Source organism: Rhineura floridana, chromosome 21, assembly GCF_030035675.1.
Source record: "Rhineura floridana isolate rRhiFlo1 chromosome 21, rRhiFlo1.hap2, whole genome shotgun sequence".
NCBI lineage: Eukaryota > Metazoa > Chordata > Lepidosauria > Squamata > Rhineuridae > Rhineura > Rhineura floridana.
This window is the reverse complement of record NC_084500.1, coordinates 13669130-13692058: the sequence shown is the minus strand read 5'-3', so window position 1 is coordinate 13692058 and position 22929 is coordinate 13669130. Positions and strand designations below refer to the sequence as shown.

General features: G+C 48.3%; 1 protein-coding gene across 1 annotated transcript in view; it reads left to right on the top strand.

Annotated features, from left to right (window-relative positions):
* The first annotated feature begins 6567 nt into the window (after positions 1–6567).
* LHX1 (LIM homeobox 1) overlaps positions 6568–22929 on the top strand; it is a 51134-nt gene continuing 34772 nt past the window's right edge. The window contains exon 1 of the mRNA XM_061604786.1: positions 6568–6737. Within this exon, the coding sequence (XP_061460770.1) occupies positions 6568–6737 (170 nt within the window). The remainder of the gene's footprint in view (positions 6738–22929) is intronic.

Below are 22929 nucleotides of genomic sequence, written 5' to 3'. Positions count from 1 at the left end.
ATCTAGGGATCTTTCTCCCTCCTTCCTCCTCCAATTTCTCTCTCTCTAGTTTCTTTCTTTCTTTCCTCCCACTCTGGGCATTTCCATGCCTCCTGATTTCTTTGCCGGGAGATTCGCCGACAGGGGCCGTTTCAGGACCATTCCTTTCGATTTGCTTGCGGGGAAGTTAGACGACGTTGCGACAGAGCAAGCGTTGCCATCCCTTGGCAGTTTTCCAGTACGCACCACACACCCATTTCGTTTCCTTCTTGCAAAGGGGGCTTCCAGACTGTACCTGTTTTCAGATGGGATTCAATCACAACACTGGGAAATTCCGGGAGGGGGCGCAATTACAGTTGATTGGAGGGTCTTCCATACACACCCCATATATTTAAAGCACGTTTAAAGCACATTCATCCCCTCAACACAACAACAAAGAATCCTGGGAACTGTAGTTGACCCCTCAGAAAGCTACAATTCCCACCACCCTTAACAAACTACAGTTCCCAGGATGCTTTGGGTGTGCTTCAAAAAGAATGGACTTTGTGCCATAGGGAAAATGAATGCACTAGAAATCCTTGCTTTGATGCAACCTCGTCTAACCTCTCCATAAACAAAGAGGAATGAAAGCTTCAGAAACAAACAGGGCCCTCAGATCCGGCAAATTCAGATTGTGCCCTTAGAGTCGTTTGGCGGGGGTCTTGCGCAACAAATCCGCTTGGCCAAATGCTCGGACTTCCCCCCCCCCAAGGAAAGCGAGGGGGAAATCCTCTGGAAGGTGTGGAACACGCACTTCCTCGAAGGCAACATCGTCTCACCTCCCGCAAACCCAGGATGAACGCTCAAGAAACAGGTCGCCTGGAAGCCCCCAGAAAGTCAGGTGGGGGGCGGAGTGGCTTTGTTGCGCAAAAGAGGCCACATCCGCTCTAATTGCACAACCAAGAATTTCCCTCCAATTGGCTCAAATTGGAGGGATTCAATGGGCGGGGCTGGAGGGAACCATTAAGAATCTTCATACCCCTCCCCCAAATCATCCTCTTCCCCCTCCTTTCGTCAACATTTTACTACAGGGAAGACAAAAGTTCCACAAATAGACGAACAAGGGCAAGATCGGGAGACGTCTTGGACACTGAAACTCTCTTGTTTTCAGTCAAAGGCGCAGCGGGATCCTAAGAGCGCAAAGCGCTCTGAATCCCATGGGACTTACTCTCCTAGGAAACCTGCAGCTTGGCCTCCAAGCGCGCCACTTGAGTAAGCCCCGTTGCATTCAAGGGCAACTTCCTCCTGAGTGCACTTGCATAGGATTGGGCTGCTGGTGTGCTCAGGATCGCGGCCTTCCCAGCTCCATCCACCTCCAGACACGTCAGCCAAGGCCAAACAAATACTTGGGGATGTTCAGCCCCTTTCAACGCCTAGATGGTCCCATAAAGGCATTTCTCTAAAGCAATCCCTACTGGGGTCGGCAGCGCGTCGTTCCTAAGACTTGCTGAGGATCACATCCCGCCCCTTTAAAAAGAAAAAGAAAAAGGAAGCCAAGGATTTCTGCTGAACTCATTGGTCGATCGGGCTACAGCATTTAGTACGAAAACTGGGGAAATTGACGGGATCCGCCCACCATCACAAGCAACGTGCTTCGGTCGGGGTGTACACAGAGGCTGGACTCTGAATTAACGAGGTTGGGAATAGGGCTGAAGGGGAGGCGCTGGATGCGGGGGGATGTTTTGGGAAAGGGGGGTGTTGTTGACCTTGTACTCTGCCCTGTATGAGTTAAGGAAGACAGGGGAGGATTTATCAGTTTTAGGATAAACTTGGAAGATAGATAGCAGGAAGTCTTCAGGAAAAGCCATCAAGAGATTACATTGGGGGAGGGGCAGCCTGCGCCAATCCGACTCTCTTGAATCGCGTTGAGCCTGTACAAACAGCCCATTTTACCAAGAAAAATCTCTGGCGTTGCGGCTTTAAAAGGAACCGCCGTGCGATCCTATGCAAGTCTCCTCAGCAAGTCAGTCCCATTGAGCCCAATAATTCTGACTCCCAGAAAAGTGTATTTGAGAGAGTTGCAGTTACACGCACAGAGAGAGGGGTTCCCCTTTAGTCTAGTCCGTTGCTTTAAACATCATATATTTGGTTCCCAAGGAAATAAGTATTGGGGTGGAAAAGAACAACCGAAACTGACGTTCTGATCCTAAACAAATGTTAGAAGGAAATAAACGCCCTTTAAAACTTTGGAGAGCCACTGATTCCATTTTTTTAATGGGGGGAATTTGAGGGGGAAATTATTTTCTAATAATAGATTTAGATTTCAGTCCAGAAAAGTGAATAATACCCGCGGGCTTTGTGGATTTTTTAAAGGAGAAAATTTCCGAGCTCATTTCCCCCCCCGAAAAAAACAAATAAATCTACAACAAACAGAACCGGGACGATTAGAGCCTCCACAAATAATTATTAGACGGAGAAAATAATAATAATTATATATATATATATAATTTTATTATTAAAATCTTATTATTTTATTGAGAACAGGTTGCTCTTTCCCTAGGCAATCCAGATTGGAAATCACTACAGCTCAATTCATTAGTATTCATTTTCGGGGGTGTGTGTTTTGGTTCGCTTTTAGCCCCTCCCGCGAGTGGAATCGAATCGGAAAAGTGTTAGAATCTCGTCTACACGCGACATTCTTCGCCCCCCACTTCTGCTGCCGGTGAGGTTGTCTTAAACCAGAGGTGAGAACTTGCCAGCCTTCTATTTGAAAAAGGCCGGGGGGGGGATATTTAAATGTAGTTTTCTCCCTTTAACAAACAAACACCCTCCCTGGTGTTTTCTCAGAAGTTTGCGCCTCTGGACCAAGAGAATGGCTGGATTGCAGGTGGGGAATTTGTCACAGACAGACAGAGTGGTTCACGCTTTCGTAGGAAATCAAGGATTTGGAAACTGCCAAAAAAAGCTTTTATTCTGGGGAGAGGGGCACGAAAGGGCGCTCTCCTGGGGCCCCTCCCCAGAATCAACAAGTGCTACTCGGATTAAGCGATTTGTAACACACACACACAAACAGAGACCTCTGTTTCCTTTAAGTCTGCCACCCATCTCCAAAGGCCAACCAGCCGGAAAGGCAGTAGATGTTCTCTAAAGGGGCTTCTCTTCAGCTCTGCCCTGCTCAGAGGAGACCCATCGCAGTGAACGAGCCTAAGTCAGCGAAGGGGGAGGGAATATAGCCGTGCATGCATCTGCCACCCATTGGCTCCAATCGATGGGGGAGCTGGCATCGATCGGCGCGCAGGCAGCGGCGTGGGCATGTTTGCTGGGAAGCCAGGCCAACCGGGCTTCCTCCCCGGGGCGTATGGTGGGATGGCAGCTTCGAGGGCTCCCGGAAGCCCACCCCCGCAAAAAGAAAAACGAAAATGGTTGCGTGAAATGTGCGCGCGCGCGCGCAGAGACACGAACGCACACACAAATGTGCTCAATCTATATCTGTCGATGCACTGTACATGCCCACATTATGCACCAAAGACTATGTAAACAGACGCTGAAAGTATTGCAGGAGACTCGAGGACAGCCGGATCAGGAGCTCTCCACACGCGCGCCCACCTTCAAAAATATCTTGATCGCCTTCCAAGAAACCTCCCTGCTCAGCCTTTGACGAAAGTTGACTTTGGAAGGCCCTATCTGGATGCAGTATATAATCTGCTTCCCAGTGAGCTCCGTCCTTCCGAGGATCGGGGCTCGGGTCCCATTCGCCAAGATCACGGGGGCTTTGCTTTCAGGATCAAGGTTCTAGACCTCAGGAGGTTCCTCGCACGAATATCAAACACAGGCGCACAATATATTTCGCTCTTACCTCCCGCCCCCACTCTTAACAATGCCATATTCCTAATTCAGACTAGGATGAGATTCTTCCCCATCCCAAAAACCTCTTTTGCCAACCCTAAAATTTGTTTTCGTCCTTAGATACATTGTATAAAGCCAACGAGATGGTGGTTCCGGTGGGGCCCCACACACACACACACCTTCCAAGTCGATCGAGACTGCAACTTTTCTGTTTGGCTAGGAAAAACGTTCCTGCATTTCTTAAAATATTATTTTTAATTCAGATGGGATTATAGTCAATTCCGTTCTGCTCAGAGTAGACCCACTGGAATTAATGGACCTCCGTTAGTCATGTCTGTTTTCAATAGGTCTGCTCTGAGTAGGGCTAAGGTTGAGTTGCGCCCAATATTAGTCGCGCTCAGATCAGATCCCTTGAAACTAATGGACATGGCTCAGAGGACCTTTTTTAATGCGTCTGCTCCGAGCAGGACTCACTAGCTCAACGGCAGAACATCTGCTTTGCGTGCAGAAGGTTCTCAGGGATCAATCCCCCAGGGTCTCCAAGTATGGTTGGGAGAGCCCCCTGCCTGAAACCCTTGAAAACTGCTGCCCGTCAGTGCTAGCAATACTGATGGAGCAACGGTCTGACTCGGTACACGGCAGCTCCTGCGTTCCTAGTTGGAGGAAATCCGTTGGATGCAACCCGTTTTTCTGTTTAGAAAGCTATGAACATACACAATTATTATATATATATATATATAATATTTTATATTACACACACAACTACGTATATACAAATATCACACAGAGATCATTGTTGTGGAAAGAAACAAAGAAGACGCATTGTTTTTAACCCTCCTCCCAAAAAGTGACCTACCAGTTTGGGATCGTGGGTGTAAAATCTGACACCTCCCCGTTGTCAGCTTAAACTCCCTTTAAAGTTCACCCAGTCCTATCTCCACCGAATATAAACTTCTAGGACGGGTGTTAAATAAAACGAAGCTAGACAAAAAAAAATCATCCCTCTTCTTCCAAATGCTAGTAATACGTGACCCCCCCTCCCCCGAAAAAAACCCAAATCTTGAACAGAAACGTACCGCCTTTTGACAATGGGTCGCTTCCTCTTATCATTTCCCTATAAACGGGTCTCGCTTGTACCACCCCGGTTTAGAGGAGGATGCTCTGATGTGCTGGAAGGAAAGGAGGGGGGGAGAGGAGAGAGAGAAAGAGAGGCCGGCTCCGATTGGCTGGCGACGGCCGTGACGTAGGGGGTCACTGCATAAGGCTTCAGAGTGTAGACAGCTGTGAACATGCAGTCTATAGAGAGAACGGCAGAAGCTTGGAAAAGAGACAGAGCTACACACGCCGAGGGCGAGCGCGGGAGTGGATTCTCTGTTCTATAAGAAGCGCCAGACGAACTGCGCGACTGCCTGGCTGGTGGGGGGGAAAGGCCTCGTCCATCTCCAGCGCGACACCACTTCGCCTCGAGCAGCAGCAAAGGAAAAGGCCGGCTTGTTCTTAGGGAGGGAATTGCCCTACAATTTCGTTGCGGCGGGCGGGGGCGACTGGATGTCCTTAGCAGCCCAGGACCCCTAACGCGCAAAGCCAGGCGAGCGTCGCAGGAGTCCCAATGGAGCAGGCGCAAGAGTTCTTCACTCGTGGCCTCCCGATCTGATAGGGGTAAGGTAACTTTCGGTTGCTGTTGGTTTCTGACCCCACTCTGCCCCCCAACAGGATTGTTAAATATATAGATATATATATTTAAGGAAGGAGTACGAGGATCAATGATCACACCGGTGTCTTTTTAAAGGCTTATTATTATTTGATTTGTAACCGCGAGAAAGAGACACGGGGGGAGAGAGCACTCCTCCCTCCCTCTTGATGTCCTAATATGAACATCTTTCTATTTGTATAGCAGGCATCATCTCTTCTCCCCCCCCCATCATTCCCCTTTTCTGTTTTGAAGCCCGGAGACTCAGGTCGCCGCCCAAAGGCTTCTTCAATGTCGAAATGTACCCGGGCATTGCAGCCTTTCATTTAGGACGACCCTGTTCCATGTCTCCCTTTGGGGAGGGGGCTCTTTTTTGAATTGCACTTTGACCTCAGACTGCTCTACCTCGAACCTGCGAGGATTCTTTTGTGATTTTGTTTTTTTTTAAACCGCCTGATGCTCCCTCACCTTTCGGCGTACTGACAACTCCTGTTTTCGCTTTTTTTGGTTGCCCTCACCACCACCATCAGCAGCAGTAGTCCTAATTCATTGTTTTGAAGAAGGCTTTTTTTTTTTCTGGTAAGAACCTCGCCCACGAGAGAAAAAAGGACACTGATATTATTAAAGAAGATTAGCTTCGGTGTTTTTTTAAATATATATATATATATATATAAGCTGACCTCTTCTGGACGCTGCAGGAGCTTTCGATTTTTGGAAGATTTTTTTAAAAAGAAGATATTATTTTATTATTAGCTCCCGAGTTTGATGATCCAGCCAGGACTTTGCCAAGAAGAAAATCGACTTCTCCACCCAGCTTGTTCCCAGGCGAAGGCTTTTTAAAAGCGGGAGAGGGGTCCTCTTCCCTGCTGTCTCCCACGTGTGTTTTTGCGTTTGTTTTTGCATTGATTTTGTCTCTGCTTTTGACATCCGGGGGGGGGGGAAACCTTCACCGGCCTCCTCCTCCAGCCTGCAAACTTTTCATCCTGCCCCCCCCTCTCCGACCAAAACCACGCGGAGCCACAACAGCGAGAGCCTCAAAACCCACGAGCCGACCTTCCCCCAAACCAAAGACAATGGTTCACTGCGCCGGCTGCAAAAGGCCCATCCTCGACCGCTTCCTCTTGAACGTCTTGGACCGGGCTTGGCACGTCAAATGCGTCCAGTGCTGTGAATGTAAATGCAACCTGACAGAGAAGTGTTTCTCCAGAGAAGGAAAGCTCTACTGTAAAAACGACTTCTTTAGGTAAGTCCCCAAAGTTTGGCTTGGGGGGGGAAGGGGGGGTCTCTCCGTCGCGGTCTCCTCCCCACCTTTTTTTGCTCACAGCGTAGTCCTTACGTGTTTACTCGCAAGTAAGTCCCACTGCGTTCAGCGGGGCTTACACCTGGGGGAGTGTCCCTAAGATCGGGCTGAGTTCTAAGTGAAGGGCGCTTCGGATCGCCCAAGGGTGCTTCGGATCGCAGCTGGCCCGCTTGTTTCTGAGTAAGGGTGCTGACTTATTTCACTGTACGCGTGCGCCTGGGGTCCCGGCTTGCAGGCTGACTTCTAGGGTAGCGTGCCTAGGATTTCAAGCTTGCACGTTTGCTCTTGGGAGTAAGCCCCCTTAAACACAGTGGGACAACCGCCTACTCAACATGCATGAGATTGATCTGTTAATGATCTACTTTTTATTATTTGGGGGGGTAATTGCACTCCCCTCCCCCCTGGTCCTCGCAGCATCGGGTCCAAGTTAAGTTACCATGCCTTAAACTTTTCTCCTGGCTCTCCGCCCCCCCCCCCGGACCGCAGCCTACATCACAAACCACTCTAGTGCTCGCCTGCAAACGGCGAGAGAGAGCCAACACGAGGTTCTGGCCCTCCCCCCAAAAATAAAAAGATCACAGTATCGGTGCTTCCATCCTTTCCCTCCCCCCCCTCCTCTCGCCAGGGCCCCTGTTTCAAAGGCCAGGGTTTTCGGGCACCAGGATACGCGAAGGAATGACCCGGCCTCTGCACATGTGCAAAGTGTTCCCCTCCGCCCCCATCACCACCCAGTCACCACAGTCAGGCGCAAACGAACCGAGGCTTCCTCGCCCGCCCTTTCTCGGGCTTTGTTGCAATCGTGTGGGGGTGCGCAGGTGAGTCACTCCTCCAGGCCAGGAACATCGGTTTGGTACAGCGCCTTGGCTTTTTAACAAAAAATGAGAAAAATGCGAGATCCGCTACGGGGGAAGGAGGCTCATTTGCTTTTTCAGTGGGCCTTTGTTCCAGAGTAGCTGCCGAGGGAGGCCTGGTTGTTGTGTCAGCCGTCAGTCAGTGCCTTAAAGAGGGTACCAAGGGGGGGGAGGCGATCTTAAAAACAGAACATCTATATCTATATATACACACACTGCAGGCTAAAGGGGGGGCCTTTCTGAAACGCCAAAGATCGTTCGGGGATTTCTCTCTGTGGACGTTTCTAACATGACCTACTTTCTTTGACAACTGGCACTCCTCTCTGTTTTCCTAAATCAAACAAAGAACAGAGGGGGGGGGGAGAGAAGAAAGACGGAAGAGATCATCGGAATTTTTTAAAAAATGTGAAGGGATGGAGCATTTAAACAAAAAAAGTTACCCCCTTTTCCCCCCTTAAGGCAATCAGAATCCAGCTCTGAATTTGCCAAGTTTTCACACGAGAGAGGTAGCCGTTAATCCCTAGGAAGAATATTTGTGTGTACTAATTATATTCAGTGTATATATCTTTGCCACCATCTACCTCAAAGCCAGTAGACAAACCAAACAGAAAACAGAAAATTCTATTTTTCAATAGAAAAAACACTCAAAAATTCCACTTCTTTAATATACTGCCTTTTAAAAGCGGCGCTTCTCTTCGATGTTTAAAAGGGCATCAAATGTTTTCCTTCTCCCCACCCCCTTTAATTCGTTTCCTCTGAATCGAACTGAGCTCCCGATCTGACCACGGTTTTGATTTCGAGGGAGGTCGCTTTTTCGGGGTACCTTTTTTGTGCGTATTTATTTCTCGTCCTAAATAAAACAATAAGAGGCGTTCTGGAGAATTTGAAGAAGCTGGGGGCGGGGGAGGGAATTAAACATTTGGGAAGAAAAGGGGGAAATTGTTATCTCTTTCCCCCCCCCCAAGAATCGGGTTCTTTTAAAACCCCGGGCTGGCTAATAAAGTTAATGTCTGTAAAAAGGGGAAAAATGGGATGTCCTATAATAAAATAATGAACCCGATCAAATAAACGTGAAGTGAGGCCAGCTTCGGTGTCCTCTGTAGACGCCTAAATACCCTTTAAACTAACATATATATGTTCAGCTTTGGGGGAGAAATTCCGCCACCCCCCAAAGGAAAGAATTTGACCCGACAGGGGAACAGAGTTATTTATAAGGGAAGGGGGAAAGAGAGGATCTTCGAAGGGGGCCTCCCCAAAATTAAGCCCTTCTAATCCGAAATTCATTTCCTCAGTAAGCCCCACAGACCTCAGCCGGCCTTTGGCGCAAACTGGTTTGCGGTTGCAAACTACCCGTTGAATGAAAACGGGGAGGCATACGGCGGGATCCTAAGACTTCTACTCAGAAGTAATTGCCCTTGGAAATCGCATAAGCTTGTATCCAGGAAAGCGAGTTCAACAGAGTAAGCCCCTGTTCAGTGTGGGACCCGGGAGACTTTATTTATTGTAAGCCGCCCTGAGTGCCCTATTATAGGGTAGTAGGGGGGGACAGAAATATTTTAAATAAATAAGTAAATACACCCAAGTAAGCCCGCCTCGGCTCGCGCGGTCTTTTAGCTGAATTTAGGCTGGATCGTGCCCTTAAATCGGCTCCCAGCCCCCACTTAGCGCTTTCTTGCGAGACTTTCTCACGTCCATTCTCTATTTTATTGTAATACGCTTCTCCCGGAGGGTTTCTCCCCCCCCCAAAAAAGGCAATGAACTGGGGGGGGGAACCCGACTTGTGCTGATGTAGAATTCTCTTAGGTATGGACTGGGTTTAGACACAAACACACACAGAGAGAGTGTGGATTCTTTCTGTCTGCCGGCTCCCAGCCCACCACGGGCAAGTGTGTATTCCGGAGAAGCCTGATCATTCCCCTAGGAAATCTCACTTTTTGGTGCTCTCCCTCCCCCGCTGTCCTTTCTAAGCGCCAAACCTCAGGCCAAGGCGGCACAGCTCGGCTGGGGCTTGCTAAGGTGAGGGTGTGAGCCTTCAAATAATCCCTGTACGTGTGTGCTGGGGAGGGGGGTTGCTGTTGTTTGAGAAGGCAACCTGATAACTAGATTAGAATAAGGAAATTCTGTTTCCGGCGGAGGAAGCGATTTGTGCGTGCGTGTGTACACAGACAGGCAGACGCGGGAAAAAATTAAGCACACACAGCTTGTCCTCTCACCCTCGCCCCCAGCGGGGCGGGCAACCCGCTTTACCTCCCCCCACCTCGATTGGGCAAGCCTAGACCACTTTAAATCCGGTTTTCCGGCAAGTCTCCTTCCAGAATCTCTTGATCTGAAATAGGATATAATTTGTAGATCCAATGTTAATCGTATTCGGAGTAGACCTGCTGGCATGAATTGACACGACTCACTTCGGGCCATTGAGTTCGGTGGATCTGCTCTGAGCAAAACCTTGACAGCTAACAAACTCAGCTCCCACAAACACCTCTACCCTGAGAGCTTAACAAGAGTTAGGATAGAGATCTTTTACTCTAGATGCACACCCGACATTTAATGCACCTTATTTCCCCCCAAAGAATCCTGGGAATTATAGTTCGTTAAGGGGCTTTCGGGATTCTTTGGGGGGGAACTAACCTGCTTCAAATGGAAGGGGTGTGGGTTTCAGAAAGAGAAGCCGTTTCAAACTTCCGAAGGCGGGAAGTGGAGGAAGCCATCGGCTTCGAACTTTGCAAGGCTCGGATGGAGGAAAGGCCCTGTCCATCGGCCGGGTTGATGCTGCCTGAAATTGACCAGCGTCTCGATTCGAATTCTGTCGCTGCAGGTCTATAAAGATTGCAGCCAAGCGGAAGCAAAAGTGCGCATTCGGAGCACCGAAAGACATGGGGGGTGTTAGAAAATAATGGGGGGGGGCTGAGCAAATAAGATGGTTGCTTTTAAATTATTCGTCGCCGCTCTGGCGACCCTTTAGACCCTAAGGGTTTGAAGAGCCGAGTGTATAAAGAGATATATACCTCTAAGTAAGTGAATGAATGAATCGCAGCTCGAGCCTGAGGTGTGTTTACTCCGACACAAGGCCCTCTGATATCAATGGGCCTTGCTCCCTAGCAAGAGTGCAGAGGGGTTCAGCCTAAGGGAGGGGAAGTTCGATAGGATCTTACGCATACACGCGACCAGAAAAAAGGGGGGAAACACAGCTAGCGTTTAAAACAGGAGAAAAGAAAAGGAAGGGGAAACGATGTAGGCAGCCCGAAAGGACGCCGCGCTGAATGAAAAGAGGAGGGGAGGGAGGAAGAAAGCCGCGCGCCCGTGGCTCAGAGGCAGACCGCCTGCCTTGCATGCAGACGGTCCCGGGTTCGGTCCCCAATGGCATCTCCGGGTCGAGCTCGGAGCGACTCCCTGCCTGAAATCTTGCAGGGCGGCTGCAAGTCCGTGTTGAAATTACTGAGCTAGAAGGCCCAAGCTCTGACTCGGTGGGTTCCTCCCGGGATCAGCCCTGTATCCAGAACCGCGCTTTGTTTTTAGGATTGTGACCAGGCCCTTAAGCCAGCCGAAAAATCCGGGGGGGGGTGCATCAAAACTGTAGAGGGAGGAGCATTTTCCTCGGTGGTAAATTTAATGATTTATTTTTATTTTATAAAATAGGGGGGAGAAATTTTTTGGGGGGGGCAGGTCCCCCCCTCCAGTGGTAAAGATATTATTTGTATGCAAAAGGTCCCAGGTTTCTTCCGCGCCGCCGCCAAATCGGGCTGGGAATCTCCCTTGCTGGGAACCCCGGAGAACCGCAAGACTTTCGGGGAAGCCCGTCGCTCAGGGGCGGAGAATCTGCTGGGCGCGCAGAAGGTTGCCGGTTCGATCCCCGGCCTCTCCGGTGGGGGGGGGGCTGGGAATGTCCTCTGGCTTAAACGCTGTGGGGCTGCTGCCGGCCAGTGTGGACAACACCGAGCTGAACGTTCCAATGGTTCCTATGCTCCGAGGACTTGGCAGAGAGAAAAACAGAGGGGGGGAGGGGAAGATCTTAGATAAAAGGAGGACTTGTCCCCCCCTTTAAAAAAATCTGTTTGCATTTGTCCAGTTGGATCGCAGTTTTCTTCCTACGATAGATCTCCCCCCCCCAAAAAAAATGTGTAAGGGTTAAATGCACACACGAACAGCTGGTTTTTAAAGAAAATTTCTCAACGCGCTCCCCGGAGGCGATCTGCTTCTTTCCTCCTGAAAAGGTGCATTGCTGTATATGTCTACTCACAAGTAAGCCCCACTGAGTTCAACGAGAAGGGCTTCTGCCCAGGGCCGGCGGCGCAGGATCTCAGCCTGAGCCCGCTCTAATTGGCGAGCAAGTTTCGTGGAACTTACTTCCGAGTCGACCCACGCGTAAGTGTGTGTGGGGGCGTCCGTGTCCACGGCGGAAGGACCCTCGCTCGAAATCTACAACCCGGTTCCTTCCTGCTCTCGGGACCGGCCTCATCGGCCTCCGTCCGTCCTTCAAGTTTCCAGTCCCTTTTGTCGAACCTTGCCAACGGATCGCCTTCTCGAGGCCTAGCCGAGCTGGCCAAAAATATCCTCCTTGTTGCTGCCCTCATTCGGAGTCAATCATTCACAGCCTCCCCCGATGCATTTTTTTTTAAAAAAAACTCTCCCCTACGCAAGAAAAAATAAATCTAAAGTTTATTATTATTATTATTATTATTATTATTATTATTATTATTATTATTATTATTATTATTATTATTATTATTATTATATGCTTCTGGTAAAATTCTGCAAGCCAAGCCAAGAGGGCTAAAATGGGCCGCAGTCCAGTTTGATGGGCAGGCGGGGGTCTTCGGCGTCCGCCCTCCAAGCACGTGTGAAGCACTGAACCCGCTAACCATCAAAGCCCCAGGGTTTTATAGGGGCCCCTTCCATCTGGGTAAACGCGCTGAGGCTCGCCACTGCCTGTCTTGCTCTCTGAATAGGATCTCTGGCCTCTCTCTTTTCCCTTCAGCCACGCGGGTTTGGTTCCGCTTTCCCTCCCCAAGAAGAAAGTGCGAAGGCCGACACATATTTGAAATGGTTGTGTGCACGATCCAGCCCAAAGGAAGCGTGTTGGGTTTTCTGTTTTTTGCTTGTTTTTCATCCCAGCGGGATGTCAACTGGATGCCTTTTAATACCAGTGAAGGATAATTAAAAATGCCTCCTAAACTCTGCCATTCAAAGCAATTGGCGGGAAAGGGTCTCTGAGCTGAATCGTGACCCCTTCCTCTCAGGATAGATGAGAAATTGAGATGAAATGTTAAGGGTGGACATCCCCCAAATTCTCTCTCTCTCTCTGAGATTTGATGGGTTGTATCTAATGTTAACCATACTCAGAGTAGACCCATTGCTACGAATGGAACTAAGTTAGCCGTGGCCATTCATGGCAGTGGGTCTACTCTGAGTGCGACTACCCTTGGAGACAATCCATGTATTACAGTGACTCAGCTGGAGTTTAGCGATTGTGTATTACAGAGACTAACTTATTTTAGCGATACAGTGACGATGACTAACAACATAGATGCGGTTACACATATTCAGATAATTACAGTGACTATCATAACATGCAGGCGTCTACACGTGTACAGATAACGACCGTGACTAACATAACACAAACACGTTTAGCCATATATATAGATATTAGCTATTCGCCGTAAGCTTTCAAGTTTCAGAGCAAACTTGCCGCAGGCGTTGTTGATCGTCCAGATGCAGACGAATACAAGACAGTATATGCTGTACGCCTAGGTTAGATACTGCATGTGAAAGAATACGATGTACAGTGTCTGTAAGGGCTCTCTGTCCTTGGAGGCTGTGGATCTCCGCGTTTACTCGAAAGTAAGTCCTGCGGAATTGCATGGCAATTAGTCCCAAGTAAAAGCGCGGCTTTAGCGCCCATTTCGTTGGGAGTGATCCTCAGTGGAAGAGGGCAACCCGCAGGTTTTCCGAATCCTTCCAGAAAGCGAGGCGTCCGGCTTTGGATGATATAAAAACGGCGGACGCCACCCGGCCAGGTTGCCCGGCTCTTAAGGGCTGGACTTGAGAGCTCAGTGCCCCTGGCCGGGATGACTCCCCTCCCAGGAAACACGAGGAGAGGGCCAGGGCTGCATACCCTACTGATTTCGGCGTGGGGAGTTAGCAGCAGGGGGGCTCATCTTGGCATAATAATAATAATAATAATAATAATAATAATAACAACAACAACAACAACAACAACAATAATAATAGTGCTAAATGTCACCCTCCAAGACCTCAGTGGCAGTTTTATCCGTCTTCCCTAGGGTTTTCCGGGTGAGCACATTTGCAGCCTGGTTCTAACCGGGTTTTGATTTAGGACTAAGGCTGCACACACACTATACATGCAAAGCACCCAAGGATGCTGGGAGATGTAGTTTACCCCTTCCCAGCACCCGTCACAAACTACAGCTTCCCAGGATTCTCCGGAGAGAGGGAGGTGCTCTACGTGCGCGGCCTAGAAGGCCCTGGTGGTCTCGGTTTGGACTGACTCCCAAAGAAGCCTGCTTGAGTGCCGAGGCGTGCCTCAGAACAGAGACCCTGAAGCCTGCACAGACATGCCTGGGAGAGGATGCGTGTTGAACCGCCCAGTCAGCGAAAGCCCCCCGCCCCGCCCCGGGCAGTTCACAAAACAAGATTGCACTGCCCGGGGCCTGCGGGCGGGGGGCTTTATTGGCAAGAATGTGCTTGGAGAGATCCAGCGGATCCCTTGACTGCAGAAAGGCCAGATCGACGAGGGCAGTCAGATCTGGGCAGAGCTTTAGGAGGACAGATCCCCCCCCCCCCGCTTGCATGGGATCGGGCCCTTCGAGGCTTGGTTTCCTGTCGCGCCATCACAAGGTCGCCAGCAGCCGCTGAGGCGCGGCGATGGTTTGGCAGTGACCAAACAGGGGCCTTGACTCAGAGGCAGAGCATCTCCCTTGCCATCTCCAGGTAAGGCTGGCAGAGACTCCCTGCCTGAGAGAGCCGCTGCCAGTCAGTGCAGACAACACTGAGCTAGATGGGCCAGTCCTAGACCATCCATGGGGTCGATGCTGTGGGGTTCTTGGATGGTTCTTTTTCTCCCCCTGCAGAGCCTCCCTCCATTCCCTGCCAGCGAGGCTGTTTCAATATTTTGGTGCACGAAAGACCCGTGTCGAAAGACTGCACATCTTCCAGATTCAGAATTAATGGTTATTAGAGCATCCTTAATAAAAAATGTCAGTCCCTCTCTCCATCTCCCTGGACAAACCTCCCTTGTCCAGCAGGAGCTACCCTCTTATTTTTGTTGATTTATTCAAGCTGATGCATTTTTTTTAACTTCCTGAGGCTTGCAATCCCAGCCCCATTTTACCCTAACCCGGCTGAATTCCGCGGGACTTGCTTCACCAAGTCGGACTCTAGTGAGCTACGGCCCTTCCCAAAAAGGGATATGAACCTTACTCAATGTAAACCCTAAGGAGAAGTGGAAGGTGTCACGAAAGCTGAGGAAGCCGGTTATCTGATTGTTGGCGAGCAAAAAGAGGTTTCAGGAAGAAGAGCTAGAGTTGGTAGACAGAGCTGTGATGAAAGTTATAGAAGCTTATAAGAACGGCCAGACAAGGTATCGGTGGCTACCGGCTGCAATGATTACGTTCTACCTCCAGTGTCAAAAGATGCACTTTTTGTTTCTTCATATACCGCTGCCATGCCAGAATAGCTTCTAAGCCGTTGACGAGCGTAAAATCCATACAGAGTGAAAATGCGCAGGAAAACCTTGTCTTTGAAAACGCCGTATTTAAAATGTGCAATCAAACAACCCTATCAAAAGCATTAACGATTAAAACGGTTAGAAGAGCAATCAAACACTTGGGTCAGGATGGCCAGATTCCAGGAAATGCTTGCCCAAACGGGTGGGCCTTCAAGAGCCATCGGAATGCCAGTACGGATAGGGCTTCCCATATTTTGGCAGGGCAGGCATTCCCACACTGGCACCACCAGTAGAAAAGCCCGCTTCCACGTTAGCCACAATCCGATCGTCATCAGGCCATCCTTAGGCTAACCGAGCTCTGTTTGCTGATCTTAATCCCGTACCAGATAGTGGAGAGGAAGCCAGATTTTCAGGCAACCGGGTCCAAAATTGTTTAGGCCTTTATATGTAAGTAGCAGGACCTTAAAACTGACTCAGTGGCTAATAGGCTGCCAATGCAGATCTCATAGCACCGGTGTGGCATGTGCTAAGGATGTGTTTTGCGTTAGAATACCGCTTGCTGGAAATTACAAATAGGGAGCGTGCTGTTGCATTCAGGCCCTGCTTTTTGGCTTCTCGCGGGCATCTGATTGGCCACTGTGAGAACTGAATGCTGGACTAGATGAGCCTTTGGCAGGGCTCATATTATGTTGCCCTCGGTTCCCACCGCTGCACAGGCAGATAGGGAGATGGAGGAGGCTGGGATTGTAGAGCACAGGGGAAATCTGAAAGATGGTTGTAAGGCTCTGGATAGACTCGGGAAGCCGAAAACATTTTGTGGTTTTATTTGGGGAACGACCCTGGCTCAGTGGTAGAGCATTTGCTTTGCGTTGCAGAAGATCCCAGATTCAGTTGCTGACGCCTGCAGACAAGACTGGGAATGTTCCCTTCCTGAAACCCTAGAGTGCTGCTGCCAGTCAGGGTAGGCAATGCTGAGCAAGATGGAGCAATGTCCAGACTTGGTTAGTATAGGACAGCTTCTTACGTTCAGGACAATCAATATTTATTGTTTCATATTTTTGTAGTTCAGTCTGGAGTGTTGATATTATTAGGACCTAGTTATCTGGTGATTAAGACCAACAACAGCATTTTCATATTACTAAGAAGGTCTACCTGAGTTTGTTTGTTTTCTCTACCCTCCCAATCAATTTTCCTTTTGTGTCATGTATTTTTAGATTATAATCTTGGGGGTCAGAACTGTCTTCTTTCTCTTTTTTCTGAATGATCTGGAAGCCTTTCTGGGAGCCTTTTTTGGCTGAAGAGTGGGGGGGAAAACTGAAAACCCCAAACCACTTTAAATAAATAAATAACCAGAGTATTCTGATGCTAGTTGTAGTACAGAGAATCGGGTTCCACGGCGGCTAATCCCTGGCTGTCGATCACCCTATTTCCATAGAGCTTCCTTCCAGAACACCTGCTGACATGCTTCAAGCCAGCTAGCAAGCTCCGTGGGTAGGAAGGGAACATAATCAGCATCATATCTGTATTCTGTCTTTCCACTGAGGAGTTCAGGGCAGTGTACACTAGTTAAGGCAACAGTCACAATAACAATGGGACCAGCAGCAAAATGCTATATTGTAGAATGCTCCTCTTCAGGATGCTCCATTCGATTCCGCCTCCTGCCCAGTTTTCCATCTCCACCCCCCTAAAATAATAATAGACCTGCAACAAAATGTTACAGCATAGAAGGCTCCTTTTCAGGATATTCCATTCCATTTTTTCCTCCTGCTCAGTTTTCCATCACTTCCCTTAAAAAAAAAAGCCTGTGCCCCCCCCTGCTGACCTCACACAGTCTTCATTGGGATTTTAAAAAAAAGGTGGGGTTCCCTCCTTCGGTTTTTGTACATATGCAAAACTTCAAATTACCTCTTGTGGGACTCAAAGAAATAAGAGCCTCTGTCCCCTCCCTCCAGCCACCATAGCTTAGCCTTCTCCAACCTGGTGCCCCCCAGATGTTTTGGACTCCCATTCCCAGCAGTTGTGGGGGCTGCTGGGAGTTGGAGTCCAAGCTTCACATCAGGAAGTTATTTAGATTGCTAACCTGTAGCCATGCAAATTTTATTTTATTTTATTTTAACAGTGCCCAGCAATTTATTATTATAGAACGTTATATTATTCTACCTTTTGTATCCCATCTTCCCTTTCAAGGAGCTCAAGGTTCGCACCCCTTTTATCTTTACCACAACCCTGCAAGGTAGGAGAGGCTTAAAGAGCATGACTTGATGAGCCAGGGTTTGAGCCAGGGCTTCACCAATGCTACTCCAGCAGTGGCAGTCTGTGTTGTTACAAACGTTGTTATGAATCCAGGTTACTAAGGACTCTTAAAAGAAGGCGTGCCCTATTTTGCTAAAAGCCAACCTATCTAAACTTACTTTTTCTCCTGCTCTCTCTTATAATTTCAGTTGTCTTCCCCCCCCTTTTTTTTAAATAATGCCATGGTTCAGGATGGATAGAAATTTAGGAGGGGCATCTTCCCTGCGCAGACATGCAGTGATGGGTTTAGAAAAAAGCATCACCAGCTGAATTCCTGCTTGTTGTGCAGCTATTAAGTGCACCAGAGTTCAGAGTGGGGAGAAGCTGACCATCATCAGTGGAGGCTGATGTCTGCAGTGTCAGCGAGGCAGTGACTCTGCTCTGGCTTTTAGTCAGAACTTTCAAAGAACTGTCCAACGCACTGTTCTAAGATGCTGTCCAAGGTTCCCCAGCACCTTGGACAGCTCCTTGAAAGTTCAGACTAAAACCTGGAGCGGAGTCACTGCCCCACTGACATCGGAGTCATCAGCCTCCACTGCCATCATCACCTCTGTGACAGTTTCCAAGATTTTTCCGCGCTGGTATCCTGCTAGAGACCATTGTTGCATATCCACCAAAGCAGCACTGAAGTAACTGCCAGAAAACTCTGAAACTTCCCATCCTTTCTACGAAGCATACCATTGTTTGGACATCTATGTAATAGGTGAGGCCTGCAACAAAATGTTGCCATATAGAGTGGTCCTTTTCAGGATGCCAGCCTTAAGCATAAGGAGAGCCCAACTGGAACAGGCCAAAGGCCTATCTAGTCCAGCATCCTGTTCACACCATGGCCACCCAGATGCCCTGTGCAAGCAGGACCTGAGTGCAACAGCACCTTCCCCGATTGTGATTCCCAGCAAATGCAATTTTTTAAACTGCATTATTTATTTATTTATTTTTAAAAAAGCAAAATCAAGCTGACTAGAGAAATGCCTTGAGTTTGACTGGGGAGAGGTTGGAGCAGGCTTTCATTTTGATGGACAGGTGCCGGTTTGAATCAGAGTGAATTATTTTCTCAGGGCTCTCCAATTGCAGTTATTTGCTGGGGGGGGAGGCTTAAAATTCTGTTTGTTTTTCACATGTATCTATCCTACGTTTTCCACCACCATCTCTACCCCTATGCAAGTCAAGAGAGAGAGAGATCTCCCAGAGGGAAGAGGCTGTATCTCCCAAAATCCATGATAGAAGCAAAAGCCTACCCTCCATTGATGACCCTCAGAACAACAGTCCTTATTGGCTGTTTTCAGAATCTCTCCCCCTCCCAGCTTTAATATTTTATTCTCCCTAAATATATTTTGTACTTCTGGAAATGTTTGGATCCCAGCCTGCGGATTTCCCCCTTTTTCCCAGGGATAGCGGTATTTTATCTACAAAAGGATTGGCCGTTGTGAAATTGAGCCTTTTTAGCACATCACAGAAAACCCACAAAGGCAGATGCTCCAGCCTCTGAATCCGTACATCCATCTTCATCCCCTGATGGCTGTCCCATCAAGTGATGACTCCTCCATGCAAATGGGTCACGACAGATGCAACCCCACAGAACGTTCCTCTCAAATGCTGCCCCTCAAACACAAGGGAGATGGTTCCTGCGTCGAGCTAGCTGGGCATCGAGAGGTTGCAGATCAAAAATCAAGCAATGTGCCCATGTGTGCGTAAACATGTGCTGAATAGATTTATATCCCACCCTCCGAAATGGAGCAGAGGGCACCTTACAACGAGGATAATAAATTACCACCGCCGTCATCATAGGGCATTTTTTCAAAAAAAAAACAAACCAACAAATCACATAACGAATGGCAGCGATGCGCCAACCAGTCCTATGAACTTGCTCACTCCTCTGAAGGTGAACTTCATCTTGCATGCATAAAAACTGCAGCTCATCAGAGCTTCCCCTCCGCCCAAGAACTTCAGTGCTGTACCTCACTTCTAGAACATATTCTAGTATATGACATTAACTTACAAGGCCCTTAGCAACCTGGGTCTAGGATACCTCTAGGACTGCTTGATATCCCTGACTACTGAGGTCTTTGGGGGAGTCACTGTTAGTTGTCCCACAAGGCTGAGACATACAGCTCGGATCCACCAAGAGCCATGTGATGAGTTCTGTGGACCCAGTTTCGTGAATCTCCCTTCTAGTTGAGGTCAGACAGGCCCCCTCCCTCCCTGTTGAACTTCAGGCACCTACTGAAGACTTAACAAAACAAAACGCCAGCAGGCATTTGATCTAAATTCTGATTTTGTAGTTCTTCTAACTCATTTTTATTTCTGTTGTACTGAGTTTCTGTACACCACTTAGCGAGGATTGTGATTGAGCAGTATATATAAATTGTCAAAATAAATAAAGAGTAATAGGAGAGAAAAGGTTATTTCTGAGCATAGGCAGATATTGTCTCTCCATTCTTCTCAAAGCCTCAGAGTTTTTTGTTTGTTTTTGTGGCTGGGCATGCACTCAAGGTCGCTAACACGGATTAATTACTCCTCAAATGCTCTTCAACCCCTTGTCACAATCAAGATGGTGAAAGTTAAGGTCCCCCCAGCCACCCGCAGTTTAAACACATGCAAGGGTGGCTCCTAATATATTTATTTATTTAACAAAATTTATATACCGCTGGAATGTAAAGACCTCTAAGCGGTGGACAAAACAAAAATTAAAATTATCAATAAAACAATTAAAGACAAGTAATTAAAAACATACTTAAAACAATTAAAACACCAACTAACTAAAAAAAAATTGAAACCAATCAACATCTCTGTGGCTGGAGATGCTTGAAAAGCTTTAAGCAGGCGCTGAAAGGAATGCAGTGAAGGCGCCAGCCTGATGTCAATAGGCAGGGAGTTCCAACGAGTAGGTGCTGCCACAGTAAAAGATCGATTTTGTGCAAGCGCAGAACGAGTATTATGTGGCACTTGGAACAGGGCCTGTTCCACAGATCGAAGTGCTCGAGTGAGCGCGTATGGGGCAAGGCGGTCTCGCAAGTAAATGTCGTTGGATGTCATGATCATGGGATCAGATGTAATTCATATTTTTAAGATTGCAGCCCTGTGCATACTCTGGGAGTAGCCACTGGGCTCTGGGGCTTGCATCTAAGTAGACATGCCATGGAGTGCACTGTAAAATAGAAAAGAAAAGTGTGTGTGTGTGTGATTTTGTGCAAGACTTTGCACGACCATTGTGGTGTGGTAGACAGAGTGCTAGCTAGCATTATACCAGAGAGAGCTGAGTTCGAATCCCATCTTATTCATAACATTCACTGGATGGACCTGTGTAAATCCCTCGCATTAAGCTGGATTACCCCAAAATGCCGCAGAGAAAAGATAGAATGAATATATATATTTGTATAAGAGATATACTGTAGATATAGATATACCAGGTGTGGGGAACGTTTGGCCCTCCAGATGTTGCTAAACTACAACTCTCACCATCCCTAACCATTGGCCATGCTTGCTAGAGCCAATGGGATTTGGAGTTCATATTTCTAAAATGAGCACACTTTTGTATCGCCTGGGAAACCTACCCCTTAATTTCATATATTATGGAATCAGATTGTGGTTTGGGGGGTGGCATTCTGTACATGCTGAGAGAAACACTTTGATGTACTTGGCACTCAAATCATCCTCCTTATTTCTTAGATCTGCTATTAAAGACAATCCTCCTTATGTGGTGTGGGGTTGTGGTTACAGTGTCAGATTGGGACCGGGGTGACCAGGGTTCAAATTCCAGCTTGGCCATGGAGCTCACTGGGTGACCCTGGGCCAGTCACTGTCTCTCAGCCTAACCTACCTCGCAGGGCTGTTGTGAGGATAAAAACAGGAGAGGGAGAGCCATGTTTGTACACCCCTTCGTGCTCCTTGGAGGAAAGGTGGCATACAAATGGAATAGACTAAAAGGATGATGATAATTGACTCAGGTATTAAACTTGGGAGTGGGAGAGGACTGATGTTTACCCGGATTTATTTGTGTGTGTGATTGTCGTCGTTACATTTATAGCCCACTCTTCATCCAATTAATTGCCTACTCACGTTTATAGTCCACTCTGGGTGCGATTTTAATGAAAGTAGTTAGAAAGAAAGATGTCAGTGCTTGTTATGTCTGGCTCAAAATAATTTGTATATATGTATGTATTGCATGTATATTCTGCCTTCCCTCCAAGGATTCTCTATCCCTCCCCTCTCCATTTAATCTTCAAAACCACCCTGTGAGGTAGGCAACTGGCCCACAGCTGGCTAGTGAGCGTCAAAACAGAGTGGAGACTCAAACTTGTCTCCGAGTCCTAGCCTTATTCTTTTTGAATTATGGCCCCATCCGTGCTATACATTGAAAGCTGGATCATACCACTTTAAGCAGGCATGGCTTCCCCCAAAGAATCCTGGGAACTATAGTTTGTTACGGGTGAAGAGAGTTGTTAGGAGACCTCCTAATTCCCTTCATAGAGCTACCATTCCCAGAGTTCCCTGGGAAGCGGGATTGATTGTTAAACTGCTCTGGGGTCCCACCGTGATACACGTCCCATTGCTTGCCACGAGAGCGGGAGAGATGTGTGGCCTGATCCAAGTAAGAAGTAAGGCCCGCTTACTTCAGTGGGGTTTACTCCCAGCGCAGTCGCAAAAATGGTCCAGCGTGGCACCTTCGAGAGGCACTGGGGCAGAACGTTCTAGTAGTCACATATATATCTTTATTGTTGCGGTTGGTGACCAGCATAGCGAGTAGACAGATAGGAGATTGTGCTGTAATAGCACAGTGAGCCAAAGGACAAAATGGCGCCCATTCCCACTCATCCCAGATATAGACCCCGACCAGAGTGGCACTTGACTCTGGGCTGTAGTTCAGTTGCAGAGCATCTGCTTTGCATTCCGAAGGTGCCAGGTTCAATCCCGGGCACCTCTAGGTAGGGCTGGGAGAGAGAGCCTTGCCTGAAATCCAGGAGAACAGCTGCCTGTCAGTGTAGACAGTACTGAGCTAGAAAGACTGATGGTGTGACTCAGTCCTGATGACCGCACCCAGCGGCTGCATGTAGATGTTAAAAAGCATGGGGGACAGTACCGATCCCTGCGGGACTCCACAATGGAGAGTCCAGGGCATCGAGCAATGTTCCCCAAGCACTACCTTCTGGTGGCGACCCACCAAGTAGGAGCGGAGCCACTGCCAAGCAGTACCCCCAACTCCCAACTCCGTGAGTCTTCCCAGAAGGATACCATGGTCGATGATATCAAAAGCAGCTGAGAGATCAAGGAGAATCAACAGAGTCACACTCCCCCTGTCCCTCTCCCG